This window comes from Hemitrygon akajei, chromosome 26, assembly GCF_048418815.1.
Source record: "Hemitrygon akajei chromosome 26, sHemAka1.3, whole genome shotgun sequence".
Taxonomy (NCBI): Eukaryota; Metazoa; Chordata; class Chondrichthyes; order Myliobatiformes; family Dasyatidae; genus Hemitrygon; species Hemitrygon akajei.
Window position 1 is genome coordinate 23,462,084 of NC_133149.1, and position 17,883 is coordinate 23,479,966.

At 41.2% G+C, this 17,883-nt stretch overlaps 1 protein-coding gene across 6 annotated transcripts in view; it reads right to left on the reverse strand.

Moving 5' to 3' along the window:
• Positions 1–17,883, reverse strand: part of robo3 (roundabout, axon guidance receptor, homolog 3 (Drosophila)) — a 569,123-nt gene that overhangs the window by 163,212 nt on the left and 388,028 nt on the right. For all 6 annotated transcript variants that reach the window (XM_073029734.1, XM_073029732.1, XM_073029730.1 and 3 more), the window contains exons 3-6: positions 9,624–9,781; positions 8,997–9,117; positions 5,949–6,087; positions 4,421–4,548 (exon numbers count right to left, since the gene is read on the reverse strand). In XM_073029734.1, coding sequence (XP_072885835.1) covers positions 4,421–4,548; positions 5,949–6,087; positions 8,997–9,117; positions 9,624–9,781 — 546 coding nt within the window. The remainder of the gene's footprint in view (positions 1–4,420; positions 4,549–5,948; positions 6,088–8,996; positions 9,118–9,623; positions 9,782–17,883) is intronic.

A 17,883-nucleotide genomic window follows, 5' to 3' on the forward strand; every position in this document is an offset into this window, starting at 1 on the left:
AACATGTCGAACAACAGTCACCATTTTCAGACCTGTAGGCGTGGTGTGTAACATGTAGCTGATACCACTCAACTCTTCACTTGTCCGCTAACCCGATCACTAAACCGCAGCCTGTCATCCTCCAATATTTCTTCAGCTATTGTTATTTGAGGACACTGACTTTTGTATGGCTATGGTTCCACTGGTGCCTGGTCAAACACTGGCTTTCAGCTGTGTGCTTGGACAGAGAATGCAGAGGTCTATTCAACCTTGGAAGGCTTAATATTTAATTATATATGACCAAATGAAACATGGGGGCACAGAGTTGAGATTGGTGGGAGTGTACTATACCAACTACTAACATTATCCAAAACTTTCTTCAGGCTAGAGTTGAATACAGCATTAGTTACTCTGAAATTGCTGTAGTCTTCCCTCCACTCCGGTGAGGAGAAGCTGAGTTTAGGCTGCCAGAGTTTGAAAAAAAACCAGAAGATGCTGGAAATATTCAGCAGGCCAGTCATCATCTGTTAAAAATTAAACAGTTAATGCTTCAAGTCCAGGACCTTTTGTCAGAACAGGAAGGTCGGCTGTTTCACAGACACTGCCTGACCTGTTGACTATTTCCAGCATTTCTTGTTACAAAACCTTTTTGTACTGAAGATGACCATGGATCACCTCACGTGCAGAGCTTGCAAGGTTAGTGAATGTTTCAAACCAATTTTCAAACTAGTATTGAGCAATATTTTGCATACCTACGGATCATAATGAGGTGTGCAACTGTTAGTTCCTTCTATGAATTGATCTTGGTAGTTATTTACTTCACAGCTTTCCTATTTGGACAAATATGCTGTATGTAAGGGGCATTTTGTTGATTTAGCTACTATTTTAAAGTCTAATACTTTTAATTTTGGACTGGAGTTCATAGTTCGATGATATGGGGCCACAATAACTTGCACTGACCCTGTCTCTAACCCAAAGGCCATTGAAGGGTCCCTTCACCAATTGTTTATGCCTGAACTGCTAAACACCTGGGCTTTTTGCTAACAAGCTTTCCACAGGAGATAAGGCACCTATTACAAGCTTCTTTAAGACATCTGACTTCTGATAAATATTTCTAAGGCACTATGAGCAATGAGGAATGTAAGGTCAAACAGTTCAGGCCTTTAGGTCCAGAAATTAAGAGCTTCAATCTCACAAATGATAAGAATTGAAACCAAATTCAATAGAAGTAATAAATAATCCTGAGAGCCGACAATTTTCTTAAGACCCCAGTTATGTTTTAAAACTAAATATTTCACGATCCTCCTCAAACCTGTCAACATGTCTGACATTTCCTGTGGTAAACTTTTGACTCTTAATACCCTATGAAATGGTCCAGCAAACCATTCAATCGCACACACACTTGCCTTATAGGCCTAGAGTTGGTGAATAAAGGGGCACTTGCAAGATTCATCAATGTCGCTGAATTTTAACAAAAGCAAAGATAATGAAAGCCAATCGACCTCCGGCATCAAAACTCTGCCCTTTGGTCACCAGCCCTAATGACCCCTTTTTCGACTCTGTCAATTTTTGTCTAGTAATGCTCCTCTTTAGAGTATTGAGGTGTTAAAGACATTACATAAAGAAAATTTATTGTTACCCCCACATCACAAAAATTGGAGCCAAATCACTATTAAATAGCACTGCATTTTGCTCCACACATGTGATGTACAATATATTTTCAATTATTATCTTCACGTTTAATCACTGGTTCGTGGGCTGTGCTACTGTGATTTATGACTTGGCCGTTTTTAGCTGCAGTTGATAGCAACCCAGGCCCAATGGAATATTTCCTGCCAGATTGTTTCTGCATTTATCAAGATTCAATGATAGTGACATCACAGTGCAGGTTTAACACTGATAATAATATGTCTATTTTCAATGGTTTGGCTTGCTACATTTTCTCTCTTTTTATTTAGACCCTGTGATACAACCTCATTCCACACTCTTGCACTACAAGGGGAACACCCAAATAGCAGTAGTCAGATACTGAAATCCTGATTGCTTTAAATTGTTTTGGCCTAGATGATATCACACCAATTGCAACACCCTACTGGGCTCAGGAAAGATCATGGATTGAACCGGCTCTGTATGATCCAATTATACACTGAACAATATGCCCATCACTACAATAGACAGGCTCCTCTGTGTTTGGTTGCTAGTTGGTGAACCTTGTCAGGCTATTAGGAGACCCAGAGTCAACGTGAATTTTCAAACCAGTGGGTTTCAGTCTTAAATGATTTTGCAATCATTTATTTCCTATATAAAATTGCAAATTTACTCAATTCCATTTAACATTTATTGTGGCCATGTGACCATAAGGCATAGAAGCAGAAATACGTCATTCCATCACGGCTGATTTATTAACACACCAGGATTTGAACTCAAGATCTCTGAGTTGGTTTTCTAATTATCTACTCACTACCACACCCTCAGTAACAACAATCAATTTGGCAGCAGTGAACATAGCTCTTGGTTAAACAGAAATCAACCTCTACCTTCACCGTTACTCAAACAGTAAACAGAATTTCCAAAACCTATTCCTCTACAAGGCAAACTGGTTAAAGGATATATTATCACTTCCGAGCCCCACTAAATTGGAAATGGGCATTGTTCCTTCCTAGTTATTGGGTCAAAATCCTGGAAATTTTCCCTAGTAATTTGGACTACGGCAAAAGTGCGCAATGGGTCAGCACCATCTTAAAGCAGCTGGAAATCGACAATAAATGCTAGCCTTGCCAGTGACGCCCAAATCTCCCAAATTAATTAAATAAATAATCCATTTCAAATTGTGAACTATACTAAATAATAAGTTTGAACATCTAGCTTCATTACTTAGAATATCTATTTTTAGTCTTTACTTTTCTTTCCAGCAACACTAAAGTAGTTGGTTCTCAGCAAGAGAGTGCTAATCATCCAGATATGAGAAATCACTGAAGCGTCCCTTTATCTGAAATGGTTGCTCATTTTAGCAGCAAAAGTTTCACTGGTAATTTTGAGTTCTTATTTGAGTGGGTATTGCATTTTACTCTCCATTGAAGATAAAATGAAAGAGATAAACTTTCAGGCATTGTCCATGGCACAAGTGGGACATTTCAGATGGAATGGATCCAATAAATAATTGTAACGGATTCATTTAGGCACCCAACCTCCTGCCAGGCACCAGTAAAACTTTTCCATTTACAGTTACAATCATCCTTGTGTTACTCACCAGAAAGTAATTTCCACATCCCTTCTAGAACAGTGAAAAAATTCAACATTATGGGACACAGTGAATGGTATGTAATCATGATAATTATTGGTAAATGTTCACCATTTAAATTACAAACAAACAAAAGAATTAGAAAAGAGTGATTGTTTTAAAGCTAATTTCAATGAAAATCAAAACGAAGCAAGTTGGAAAATTGTGTTACTGGCTTACTCCTCACCACTATATAGTCATAATCAAACTTTCCGTCTCCCCTGAAGGGTGACTCCATCAGTCGTCCTTGGTATCTTGCCCAATTCATGGTTATAGAGTTTTATAGTACAGAAATGGGCCATCTGGCCTTCTGAGTCTGTGCTGGCCATCAACTGCTCATACACATGAAACCTACATTAATCCCATTTTTCTTTATTCTCTCCATATTCAGTCCCCCTTCCCCCCAGATTCTCCCACTCACCTACACACAAGGAACAATTTACCATGGCCAATTAAACTTGACATAAGTTGGAGTACCCATTGGAAACCCACTTGATCCATATAAAGAGCACCAGAGGTCAGGACTGAACCTGGATCACTGGAGCTGGGAGGCGGAAGGCCTATATGCTGTACCACTGTGCTGCCCACTTGGGAGTTTTCTTCTTTGCTTGGAACTTACTGAATCTGCAGGGAAATCTGTTTCACACCAGAGCCACCCCACCTTATAGCTTCTACAATTCTCTACTCTCCATATGGATGAGAGGGGTTTGGAGGGATACGGCCCAGGTGCAGGTCAGAGGGACTAGGCAGAAAAATGGTTCAGCACAGCCAAGAAGGGCCAAAAGGCCTGTTTCTGTGCTATAATGTTCTATGGTTCTACAGTTTCAATTCTGGCATACAAAGAAGAGCAAGTTCCCTCCATAACGCATGCTGCCTCATGACCCTGGAATGCAGCCCGATTGCTCTGACAATGAGTGTTTGTTGGAGCAGTCAGTCCTAATCCCAACCCTAATTTTGCAAGGTCTCACAAATCAATAGTCAAAAATCCATCAGTCATTAATCAATACATTCAAGTCTAATCTACGCATTTCCTTGCCTTGCATCAGTGATAAGAAGCTATCACAAAGGTTGAATGATGGAATCACCCCTCCATGCAAGAGAAGTATTGCGCTAAATATATACATTATTTTCAGTTCAGAAAAGTCATCCAGAGATCCTTACCATGCACAGTCAGAGTGCCCGAGAATTCAACGTTACCCACAGTGTTTTCTGCAATACAGGTGTATGTCCCCTCATCCTCGCTGCTAACCCGTACCAGCCGCAAGCTGTTGTCAGGCTGAATCTCAAATCTGAAAGAGACAGAAAAACTTTTTCTGTTCATTGTATACCCTGGTGCAAAGTAAGAGTTTACTCTCACTGTTCACTGAATTGCAGTGCTCACTTCAAGTGACCTTGCCTTGTGTGATATTGTAAAGAGGCCATTCGTGAATCAGCAACCAATATTACTTCTCTCCTACATTTTATTTCTATTGAGCTAATGCAGATATAAAATAGACTACTAGTCTACTGTTATTCATTTTGCATCATTACACAAAGCCCAAGTGACTCATACACTTATTTCCTTGTCTTCTCCCTCTTGTGCTTTGAATGTGCTCATTCATAGAGTCACAGATGTAAACAGCACACAGACCCTTCAGCTCAATCCATCCATGCTGACCAATTGCCTACCAGAGCTAGTCTCACCTGCCTGCATATATCCCAAATCCCTCTAAACCAAGGATAGAAACATAGAAAACCTACAGCACAATACAGGCCCTTCGGCCCACGAAGCTGTGCTGAACATGTCCTTACCTGAGAAATTACCTAGGGTTACCCATAGCCCTCTATTTTTCTGAGCTCTATATACCTGTCCAGGAGTCTCTTAAAAGACCCTACCTTATCTGCCTCCACCAGCATCACCGGCAGCCCATTCCACGCACTCACCACTCTCTGAGTAAAAAACTTACCCCTGATATCTCCTCTGTACCTATTTCCAAGCACCTTAAAACTGTGCCCTCTTGTGCTAGCCATTTCAGCCCTGGGAAAAAGCCTCTGACTATCCACACAATCAATGCCTCTCATCATCTTAATATGCTATGGACCCTATCATTAACCGAGGGGTCCATGAACCCCAGGTTGGGAGCCCCTGTTCTAATCCTTTCCTATCCATGTACCTGTCCAAATGTGTTTTAACTGTTGTAATTACGCCCACTTCAAATGTTCCCTCAGTTAGAGTAAAGATTCTCAGTCTCACCCATCAGGTCCAGGTATCCATCTCATACATTGGATATCAACTGTTATGCCTGAAAGAAGGAACATGTAAAAGGAGATCCTGAACCAAATGTCCCATTGGGTGGCTGGAATAAGATAATTGGTCCTCCTTTTACTTCCATCTCTCTGGGGTGCTGAGGAACTAATGCCACTTCATTTACTGAGGAAGATCAACCCTAATGGGAGGGGACCACCCTACGGATATATATACCAAGATCATGAGACAATGTTTTTTTGGTTCACTTCCCAAGAGCAGTATACCTTAAAGCCTCTTCTGATGAGTGCATTAAATTCTGAAATAGTTCTCACCGCATTTCATTCCAATGAAGAACATGGCACTAAACTGCAATGGGGCAAGCTGGTTAGTTGGATCTTCACTGGCATCTTCGTAGCTGAACAGCAAAATACACTGAAGACTCTAATACTTTAAACTACGTACCTTTCCCGTGGCAGCTCGCCCTCCTCCTTGCGCCAGCGGGTGGTCGGCACGGGGTCGCCATGCACCTCGCAATGAAAGTCCACAGTGTCGTCTGCCAGGACCACCTGGTTTACAGGACGCTTGATGAAGGTTGGCCGTTCTGCGGGATTATGACAGGGCAAGGTGAAGAGACCCCAGTGGAAAACAACAACCAGATAAGTCCCTTCCCAGGCAATTTGGAGGAAGTTTGCTCGTTCTTTTTTGGCAACTCTTTTGTGAGGCTTTTGCAGGGTAGGGTAAGCTGGTAGATGCTCCCTCACACTGCCAATTTCTGACTATCAATGCTCTTTACATTCATAGAATCACAGAATTATAAAAATCCATGGCACAGAAAAAGGGGCCATTCAGCCTCCTGTTTCAGAGCAGCTGTCTAACCTGATCCTACTTCACAGCCCTTGGCGACAACTCTTGCAACTTACAGTGCATCAAGTTCTAAACTGGACATGTATTGAATGTGCTGAGCTTTTCTGGCACTATTATCCTTTCTGACTGAGTAAACCAGACCCCATAAAACCACTCCATGCTTCGTCCTAATAAATGAAATCTCTATCCTCTGTGCACATTGGCTCTGGGCTCTGAAAGTAGCTCATCTCTACCCAGGGAAAGCTGGTGCTGGAGGAACAGGGTTCATGTCCACTAGCGACAGGTGATTCCTGGTGACACCCCAGGAACACTGAAACAATGAGCACCAACAAGGTCAGCATCAAACTGACATTCACGTCGGTGCACCGGCACTGCTTGTGGGTGGAGACTGAAGGATAAAGGGTGGTAACTCTGGCCATTTTCCAATGTTTGGCAATTGCTGGAGCAAACTTGGAGGCAACTTGAAATAGCAGAAACGAGGCAAGGTGAGCCCACGAGCGAGGAATGATCCACTGTTTGGCTGATTTAAGGGCTGGGTCAGATTGGAAACGTCGGGTACAGGTTAAATCAAGGCACCAGGGTCCGAGTCTGAGAGCAAAGAGCGAGCCGAGGTTTAAAAACACAAACACGAGGAAATCTGCAGATGCTGGAAATTCAAGCAACACACACAAAATGCTGCTGGAACGCAGCAGGCCAGGCAGCGTCTATAAGGAGAAGCACTGTCAACGTTTCGGGCCGAGACCCTTCGTCAGGACTCGACGAAGGGTCTCGGCCCGAAACGTCGTCAGTGCTTCTTCCTATAGATGCTGCCTGGCCTGCCGCGTTCCACCAGCATTTTGTGTGAGCCGAGGTTTGGCTGATTTAAGTGCCGGGTCAGGCTGAAAAGGTCAGGGTGTCGGGGCTGGAGGAAAGGGATGGGTCAGTGTTCAGCTGGCTGTTCCGCAAGGTCTCTGTGCTGAACTGAAGCTGGCTCAGCTATAAGCAAGCAACTAATAGGCTCCTGAGTCGGCTGCAGTGATGATTGGACTCACTTTTGTGAACTTCAGTTCAAATTGTTATTTGCTTACTTTTATTGTTTGCACAATTTGTTTTTTTTTCTGCTTGATTTTTTAAAAATGTGTTCTATTGTGTTTCTTTGTTTTGTGGCTGCCTGTAAGGAGATGATAATAAATGTACTTTGAACTTTGTATGATTCTGTGTCACATAATTATGAAAATGGGGGAGAAAACCTCCATCTTTTACAAGAAGTTACTGAGCCCAACTCCAGCAGCCCTGATAATAGTATCTTGACCCAAAACATCGACTTACACCTTTTGCCTCGTCAGATGCTTCTTGAGTTCTTCCACTGTTTTGTTTCAGTTCTAGATTCCTGCACTGCATCCTCTTTTGTCTATCTCCAGTGGCCCACCACTATCTCAGCTGAGATGCTTAACACATGGTCTCAGTTCAGCTAGTCTTATTACCACACGAGGTAAGGAATTTTCCATCCTGACACACTGGGAACCCATGAGCTTTTCCTTATAACTGGACATTTTTTTTACTCCACAGCATTGTTTCCTCCACAGCTCATCTCCTCCCATATTGAAAATGTTCAACCTTTGATGTCCTGTAGTTCCATATGCTAATAATACTCAGCACTAGAATCCTATATTTATGTTGCTATGCAGATGATGAGCACCAGGATACTATTAACTGCATGAACTAACACACCCTCTCCCAATCTTCCCAAGTGAAATATTATCATTGTTTGATAGGAAGAGAAAAGGGGAGCCATCACTTTGAATGTGAAACCCTTCTATCCAATATCTGACAGGTCTAGCCAGTTACAGGATGTACAGTTTATCAAGTTAGAGATGGAAATTGGAATGCTTCACTTGACTTCAGAGTCCTGGGGGATGGGAATGGTCCTCTTCGCCATGCCATGCCCACATGAGGAAGTGCACCATCCTAGCACAGCACCCAGCTGGTGAAACACAGATCTACATTAGGGTCCCTGGGGCTTTAAGTCCTACCCAGGGAACAGTGAGGGCAAATAACCTTCCTTTGCAGATGGGCAAAGGACAGTGGATAACATAGGGAGAAGGGGTACTGGGTAAAATAGAAAATTATTATATCCTCCTTCTGCATAGCCAGATAAACTCAGAGCAGTTATTGGAAAGGGGGTAAGGTCTTGAACAATGTCCACTTTTTAGTCATGAATCACAACATTTACCCAAGAAAGAAAAAACAGAAGACAATAACTATAGAGAAACACAAATTTAAAGTAAAATTTAATTGTTTTGATAAACCTGGTCAGTGAGCAGAGCAAGTCATTAACTTTGTTTACATCGGGCTTCCTCTCAAATGCACTGTGTTAGTGAGGCCTTGAGACTTACAAATAAACTTGCTCAGCAATTGGCTTCAAATGCCAAATGTCTGGATTATGGAGAGCAAGAGTTCCTGCTCACAGCAGCTGTTCTCCACTGATGACCACCACCGAAGGCTTAAAACAACTCATTTTGGCAGTCTTTATCCTTGGGACTCTACATTCAGCTGGTGTAGTGGGAGACAAAGCAACAGTGACCGAGTTTGGGGAGTAATCCCTTATTATCTCTCTATCATGTGTTGAGAAGGTAAAGCAACACAGTTCACAAAAACGTCACTTACCAAAAACGACCAGGTCTGCTGGCTCACTGTCCCGTTCACCCACCATGTTGGTGGCCACACAGACGTACATGCCAGCATCAGACTTCCTCGTGTTTGAAATCATCAGCTTTCCCCCTCGGATCTAGAAGAGAAGGCAGTGTCAATATATTCCAATGCTGATTACTCCCATAAGAAACACAAAATACCCCAAGAATATGTGAGCAAAGAAGATGTGTTGGTTATTCGATGATAAATCCAGTGCTGTCATATGGTCGCAGGGTTGGATATATAAGGAAATGGTACATTGAGAAGGTAAAGTATATTGCAATCTATGCTCAGATGTGAAGAATATGCTGCAGAATGGTTTAGTAAGACTACATAAGGGTTACTGCAACATGTCCCTCACCAAGGGATCCAAAGTATTGTCTTTGTTAATCTGCAGTATAGGAATGGAACAAAGAGAACGGGATGGGATCAGGTGAAAGACAAATCCTTTCATGGCATCTTCGAAATATACTGACCAAGTTTAATCACAGGAGAACAACAGTTCATATGCCTGAAGTTTAAAAGTGCAATTCACTACGCCCAAATCTGGCACCACCTGTCCGTTCCCTCCTATCCCAAATGTTCTGCGATGTCACTACTCACTGTGATCCGCTCCTCCTTGTCGTTGATGCGCACATTGTTTTTCTTCCAGGAGATGGTTGGCTCTGGATGCCCTCTTGGTGGGAGGCACTCCATCACAGCGGGTTCCCCTGCCGCCACCACAACATCACTGGGCGCTTGGCGGAAATCGTCACGCAGGACTAGGGAGAGACAAGGGAGAAAACTGCCTTCAGCCAAAGGACCCAACAGTTTCAGTGGAGAAATGGAGACAAGGAGAAATTTCTTCCCTTCTCAGAGGATTGGGGAGTTTTGAAATTTTCTGACTCAGACGGATGTGGGTGTTGTCATTGAGAACCTTCAATAAGATAGATTTCTTTACTGTGTGGAAATCAAGGATTATAGAAATGGGCCATGTTGAGGGCAAAGATCAGGCCAATGTCATCCTATTGAATCGTGGAATAAACTCAGGACCACATGTACTATTCTACTCTTGCTCCCCCTTCTTGTGCTTCTGTGATCTTGAAAAGAAACACAAGAGATCACACCACATGGTCTGCCCAAGAACTGCTGACTGCTGCCACTTGGATACACATATATGGTAGCCTACACTATGCTCATGAATACTCTGGCAAATAAGTAATTATGACAGCTTCCCATCAGCACAAGCACAATTTAATATAAGGACATTCAGACAGAATCAGAGTGATAAAGTTGTGGTAATATGCTGAGGATTATAAATAAACCAGAAGTGAACTCAAGAGGGGTATCAGGAGAGCCAGGAAAAGTAGGCAAGTAGGACAGAAGAGAATCCAAAGGCTTTCTCCATACATGAAGAGCAAGAGGATAAGTAGGGAGAGTAGGACCACTCAAGGATAAAGGGGGGAACATTTGCTTGGAGGCAGATACTGTGGATGAGGTCCTAACTGAGTACTTGGTATTTAACAAGGTGGACGGGGAGATCAGTGCTGATATGCTCAGGCAATTCCAGATTTTAAAAAAAAGTAATGTTAGGACTCTTAAAGAACATTAAGTCCACAGGGCCTGATGGGATATACGCCAGGTTATTGAGAGAGGCAAGAGATGAGATTGCTTGGGCCTTGATCAATATCTTTGTGCCCTCTATAGTCACAGGCAAGATAATGGAAAATTGGTGAGAGTAGCAAATGTTCCATTATTCAAGAAGGGATAATCCTGGAAACTACAAACTGGTGAGTCTCACGCCAGCAGTATGAAAGTTACTGGAGAGGATTCCCAGGGAAAGGATTTATGAACATTTGGAAAACCATGGATTAGGGAGTCAGGAATTATGGATTTATATGAATATAGCAGATATTGATTCAAATGAAAAGCAGTCTTTAGTTCTTAATGTAAATTGCAAGCAGTAATCAGTTTGAAGCTAAAAGGACAGCTTTGCAAACAAAGAGTACTGACTACAGACCAGACATATATTGTCACTTATCAAACATGGTCAAGGCATATTGTTCCCAGGTTGGGATAGTTGTGTGCTCAGAGAGTCGTTAATTTTGAGTGCCTGGGGTCTTTGTCCCCAGAAACATTTAGACCGTCCTTGTGAATTACTTTGTCACAGCAAAGATGTATTTTGAACATTCAGAGGCATCTCCCATTGTAGACATATAGTTCAAAGGAAGCACTGTCAAGACTCAAAATATTTAAGTAAGTGATGTCATTGTAACTATTGAAAATTGCATTGCTTTTATGTTTGATCTTAAAGTTAAGAAAATGTGATGTACTTTGATTTTGGGACATTCAACCAGCTTCAGTGTCACTCTAGCGACTTAGATCAGAGTGGCACTGCACTACTTGCTTTACACTTATAGTCATAAGAGGCTAAGTACAGCTCCAATGCCATACTTAAGTTTGCTGATGACATCACTGTCATTGGCCAACTCAAAAGTGGTGACAAATCAGCATATAGAAGAGAGACTGAAAACCTGGCTGAGTGGTGCCACAACAGCCTCTCACTTAGTCAACAGGACCAAGAAGCTGATGATTGGCCTCAGGAGGAGGAAACCGGAAGTCCATGAGCTAGTTCTCATTGGGGGATCAGTGGTGGAGTGGTTCAGCAACTTTAAATTCCTCAGTGTTATCATTTCAGAGGATCTGTCCTGGGCCCAGCATTTAAGTGTAATTACAAAGAAAGCATGGCAGGCAGCGCTTCTACTTCCTTGGGAGTTTGCGAAGGTTCGGCATGATACCTAAGACTCTGACAAAGGTCTATAGATGTGTGGTGGAGAGTATATTGACTGGTTGTATCATGACCTGATATAGAAACATCAATGCCCTTGAATGTAAAAAGTAGTGGATAAAGCTCAGTCCATTACAGGTAAAGACTTCCCCACCCTTGAGCATATCTACACGAGGTGCTGTCACAGGAAAGCGGCATCCATCAAAAACTCCCACCATCCAGGCCACGCTCTCCTTTTGCTGCTGCCATCAGAAAAAAGGAACAGGAGCCTCAGGACCTACATCACCAGGTTCAGGAACAGTTATCACCCCTTAACCATCAAGCTCTAGAACCAGTGGGGATAACTTCACTCAAATCACCGAACTGCTCCCTCAACCTATGGCCTCACTTTCAAGGACTCTTCATCCCATGCTCTCAATACTTATTGCTTATTTATTATTACCATTTCTTTTTCTTTAACATTTGCACATTGGTTGTTTGTCCACTCTGTTGGTGCAGTCTTTCATTGATTCTATTGTGTTTCTTGGATTAATTGTATATACCTACAAGAAAACCAATCTCACGGTTGTATATGGTGACATATATGTACTTTGATAATAAATTTACTTTGAACATTGGTGGAGGCAAATACAATAAATGTGTTCAAGAGACCCTTAGATAGGCACATGAGTGTACAGGAAATAGAAGGATATGGACAATATGTAGGCAGAAGGGATTAGTTTAGTTGAGCATGTGATTACTAATTTTGTTAATCTGGCACAACATCGGGAAAGAGGAAGGCAGGGAAAGATGGTTGAATGTTCAAATCAGAATTGATGCCCTCCAGAAGCTAGAATGGACCAGAGAGAATGAAGGCATATGTTAATTATGCATGTGATGCATCCATAAGTATACCCAATATCCTTGAATGATTTTTTTTGTAAAATTCTTGCCTTTCATGTGTCACACAAAACCAATGGAATACACAAACCAAACCACAATCATGTCCCCTGAACTTCACCACAATTGTCTTTCTAGAGGCACTTTCTGTACAATAACCTGCACAATTCTATAGAACTGCCACAGCCATAATATATAAAAAGTAATGATTACATTCTATCAACATGATCTGACTAAAAAGAGCCTAATCAGCATCTACTAAGTAAATCCTGTATTTATTCAGTCCCAAGCAGTTCCATTAATGCTTGTAATGGCCCACATCACCCTTGATCTATGTATGCATTAGTTCCTGTCTGAAACTATACCAAATTATACCAGCTCATTTTTCCCTCCTTTAGTAATTCAATTTGGTTTCCACTGATCTGAATTAATGAATATTCGCAGGCAGATAGATCGGAGACATGCCCATTACCCAAAGTAACATCTAACCCTGCAGTCAGTCAAAAAAACATTCAGAAAGCTAAAGTGGACTCATGGCTCCCAACCAGCATATATTACAGCAGCCTCGAAATATAGTAATTAATTAGATTCACAAGACGTATTCTCAGTAGCTCCCTTGGGAGCTCTGGAAATGCTTTGGGGACAGCAGGATTATCAATTATTTTGTGGCCTTGTAGGATGAAGGGTACATAGCCAACGTTGCAATTGCTGCATCATCCAGAAAACTCTCCACTTTGCTGATGTTTTACACCAGAAAGTAGTCGCCACCAACAGTTTGTAAACTGCTTTCTTCTGAGTAGCAAAACCAGAGGCAGGTGGAGGTGAAGAAGCATGCCGCCAAATGCATACCCGCTCCACACATACACACAATATACGAACACACACACACACACACACACACGTGTGTCAGAATCAGAATGAATATCACTGGCATATGTTGTGAAATTTGTTGTTTTGTGGCAGCAGTACATTGCAATATATAATAATAAAAATTGTGAATTACAGTAAGTATATCTGTATATATTATATATATATCATATATATATATACATACACACACACACACACACACACACACACACATACATATAAAGTAAAATTAAATAAGTAACGCAATAGAAGTAGTGAGGTAGTGTTCATGGTTCAATGTCCACTCACAAGTACAAATGCACACACACAAATGCATATACACACATGTATATACCTTTATATCACACACACATATGGGTACAAATACACACATGCACATGGGCACAGGTACACACATGCACTTGGAAACACATGGATACACGCACCCATATGTAGTTGGCCAACACACTAAGACAGAGACTGGAAGTGTCATTGTGGGTGTGGGGCATCCCTCACCAAGAATATCGGACGCAAGATTGGAATTATGACAGTTCAATTTAGAATCATACAGCAGAGAAGCAGGGCCATTGACCACTGTGTCCATGATAGTCATTAAATGCAGGCAGTCCCCGGATTGTATGAGGGTTCCTGAGATTTGCCTGGAAGCCGATTTCTCTGGGAGTAATGCCACTTCTACAGCTACTCATTTTCTATTGCTCTACATTCACTTGCTATAATTAATTTTTCATTTCATTGAATGAACTCATAATTAAATAAATGGAATAAATAATGCACCATTCAGTAATTAATGTCATGAAACATTTTTTTATTATTATTATTATCTTAGAATCACTTTAAAAATGTATGGGAAAATTTGTGTAGTCAAATTTTTATAAGTCAGGCCATCCATATTGTGGAGAGCCCTTGTAATTGCCTATATAATTTCATTTTGAGCACTCAGGCCATAGTCTTTTATGCCATGGTGTTTCAAGTGTTCTCATAAATAGTACCCATCAGCATTACCACACAAGCAGTACAGTCCAGATTTTTGGGTGAAAAAAAAATTCTTCCTCAGATCTCTCTAAGTCTCCAAGCCCTTCACTTAAATCTATGCCCTATGATTATAGACACTTCTGCAAGGGGTGTTTTAGATTCTCTGCCCTATCTGTGCAACTCGTGATTATGTATAATTCAATCAGGCCTTCCCTCAGCCTTCTCTGCTCCTAAGAAAATAAGCACAACCTATCCAGTTTCCCACAACTGAAACCCACCATTTCAGACAACAACCTGGTGAGTCTCTTCTGCACCATTCCCAGTGCAGTCACCTTCTTCCTGTAGTCTGTTAACCAGAAATGCGCACAATACTCCAGCTGTAGCATAACCAATGCTTTGTAAAGTTGTACCATAGCCTTATATTCAACACCCCAGCTAAGGAAGTTCCATATACCTTCTTAATCACCTAACCTGTTGCCTCCAGGGATTATTGGATATGTACAACAATCCTTCCCTCAACAATAACTCAGGTCTTACCGTAATTTTGTACATCCTACACAAAAACTGAAAATGCTGAATAGATTCATGGAAAGCAAAACAAGGCTAATCTTTCTGGTTGAAGATTTTCAGTTTTTACTTCAGATTTCCAGCATCTACAGATTTTGATTGTCACTTTACACATATAAAACACAGAAGAGTACAGCACAGGAAGAGGCTTCAGCCCATGATGTTGTGCCAAACTGATTGAACCCTACCAAATATTGAAAAGAGTGGACATGGAGAGGATATTTCCAATAGTGAGAGAGTTCAGGACCAAAGGGCACACCCTCAGAATAGAGGAATGGCCATTTAGAACTGAGATGAGAAGGAATTTCTTTATCCCAGAGGGTGGTGAATCTGCAGAACTTATTGTCTCAAATGGCTGTGGAGGCCAAGTCACTGGGTATATTTAAGGTGAAAGTTGATAGGCTGTTGACTAATAATAGTTTTGAAGGTTTCAAGGAGAAGGCAGGAGAATGGATTGAAATGGAAAATAAATCAGCTGTATCTAAAGTCAGGGCAGATTTGATGGGCCACATGGCCTAATTCTGCTCCTATATCTCATGGTCTTATGAACTAATTAAATTAGCAATTAAAAGCAGAACTAACCCTTCTGTCCAAACAATATCCAGTGCCCTCCATCCTCTGTATATTCATGTGCCTAGCAAAGAACTGCTTAAACATCTCCATCATACTGGCCTCCACTACTACCCCTGGCATCGATATTCCAGGCACCCACCAGTCTCTTTGTAGAACATCTGTCCTGCACATATCATTTGAACATAACCCCTCTCACCTTAAATGCATGGCCTCTGGTATGAAGCATTTCAACCCAAGGAGAAAAGATACAGACTGTCTATCTATGCCCCTCTTAATCTTATAAACTTCAATCTCTCTTTATATCACATGCCCTCTAATCTAGGCAGTATCCTGGTAAATCTCTTATGCATCCTCTGAAAAGCCTTCACAGGGGGCAACCAGAATTGAGTGCAATACGCCAGATGTGGCCTAACCAGAATTTTATAAAATGGCAAAACCTATACTGTTTATATCCTAGTCTTATCTGACACCCAGAATTCATCGCCTCACATTCTTCAGGAATAAATTCCATATACCATTTCTCTGAACACCCTACCAGCTCATCAATATTCTCACTGTCAACAATCCCACCAATTTAGGTGACATCTGTGAACTTACCGATCATAGGATGTATACTTACATGTAGATCTTTCATGTATATAAAATAAAAAGCAAGGGTCTTAGCACTGATCAGTTCACAGTTTATAGTTCACAAGTTTCTAATCTCAAAAGCAACCCTTGACCAATACCCTCTGCTTTCTATCATCAAGGCAGACTTGGAACCAAATTACCAATGGGCTCTTGGCATTTGGGACACCGTCAGACTTTAATGAAGTCTCTGTGGATTACATCAATTGCATGATCCTCTTCCCCTCTATCTCAACATTTACAAACATCTTTTCAACTACATTTCAAGGATGCTTAGAAGCTTGACAACCTTCATCCTCAGCATCTATATCTCACAGCTATAAATCACCACACTTCATGCCAAACTCATCCCCAGTCAGTTATCCACTTATGCAGTCAATAACCAATTCTGTCTATTAAATGCAACATTTCCCATTAGACAACAGTGCACTGTAGATTGTTTTACCGCAAGTTATTTCTTAATGAATATGTACTGCATAAATTCTATTGGAATTTTTGGTCTCTCAATGTGCTGTATTGTGAGCTGCCAGCAAACTTTCATTGACATTTGAGAACTATTTAAGGAAGCTCTTATCAAACAGAGTACACAATATAATTATCAAATGGGAGTCAATGTCCTGAGTTAATTTCAGGTCTCTAATGTTGTTCTGGGGTTCTGATGACAGTAATAAATGACCACTGAACCCCTGAATTAGATTATTGATCTACAATCTCTCCCTTGAGTCTATTATTGTATCTGAATACACATTATACTGGGTTATGTGTGAACAAGTGTGGCAGAGAAGAAAAAGGACAATAGCTATAGTTGCTGGCGGTTAATTAACACCAAAGATGTCATAATTAGTAGGTGTTCAAGTCCCAGTGTTTTTAGATACTTCATTCATTAAGTCCCTTCCATCATCAGGCCAGATGTGGGAGTTATTTATTTTTAATTATACAGAGGTCAATCTCACGCAACCTCTGACTTAACATCTGCCACTACTTTGATTAAATTAGTATTATTGGTGACATCGCACCAGTGATTACATAATAGACACAACCTTAGACCACCACTTTCTTATGGAAATCTTTTAGCCTAGTGCATTGACATGTTACCTGCATTAGGGTTAGGATTAGCATCATGTCAATCTCCTGATCATTATATCTCATTTTGAAATGCATAGCCTCCCTATCTATCCACCTGCTGGGCACTTATCATGTGAGATGTACAATGTGCAAGACAGAGGTATCACATTCAAGCTTAATTCTATCTCCACACCTTGCCTGTATGTGGCTATTGACAGGGAAGTGTGGTCACCAATCATATGGGAGAAGTTTGGTCAAATTCTCTTTGCTTTGGAGATAATGCCAACTATTCTGCCCTTTCTAGCAATGCCTAAGGTAACCGGTCCATTAATTTACCATGAATTTTGGATTAAAGTCTCAACTCTCCAGAACTGTGGAAACACATAGTTGGGCAACTGATTGATAACGCTTCTGCTTGATGCTTGTAAGACAGAGGCTGACCTGAAGTAAAACAAACAGCTTGAAAATTCTAAGGTTCATGCAAAATTAGAATACATAAATAGTATGAGTTATATATGCTCAGGATTAGCAAGAGGATGTTGA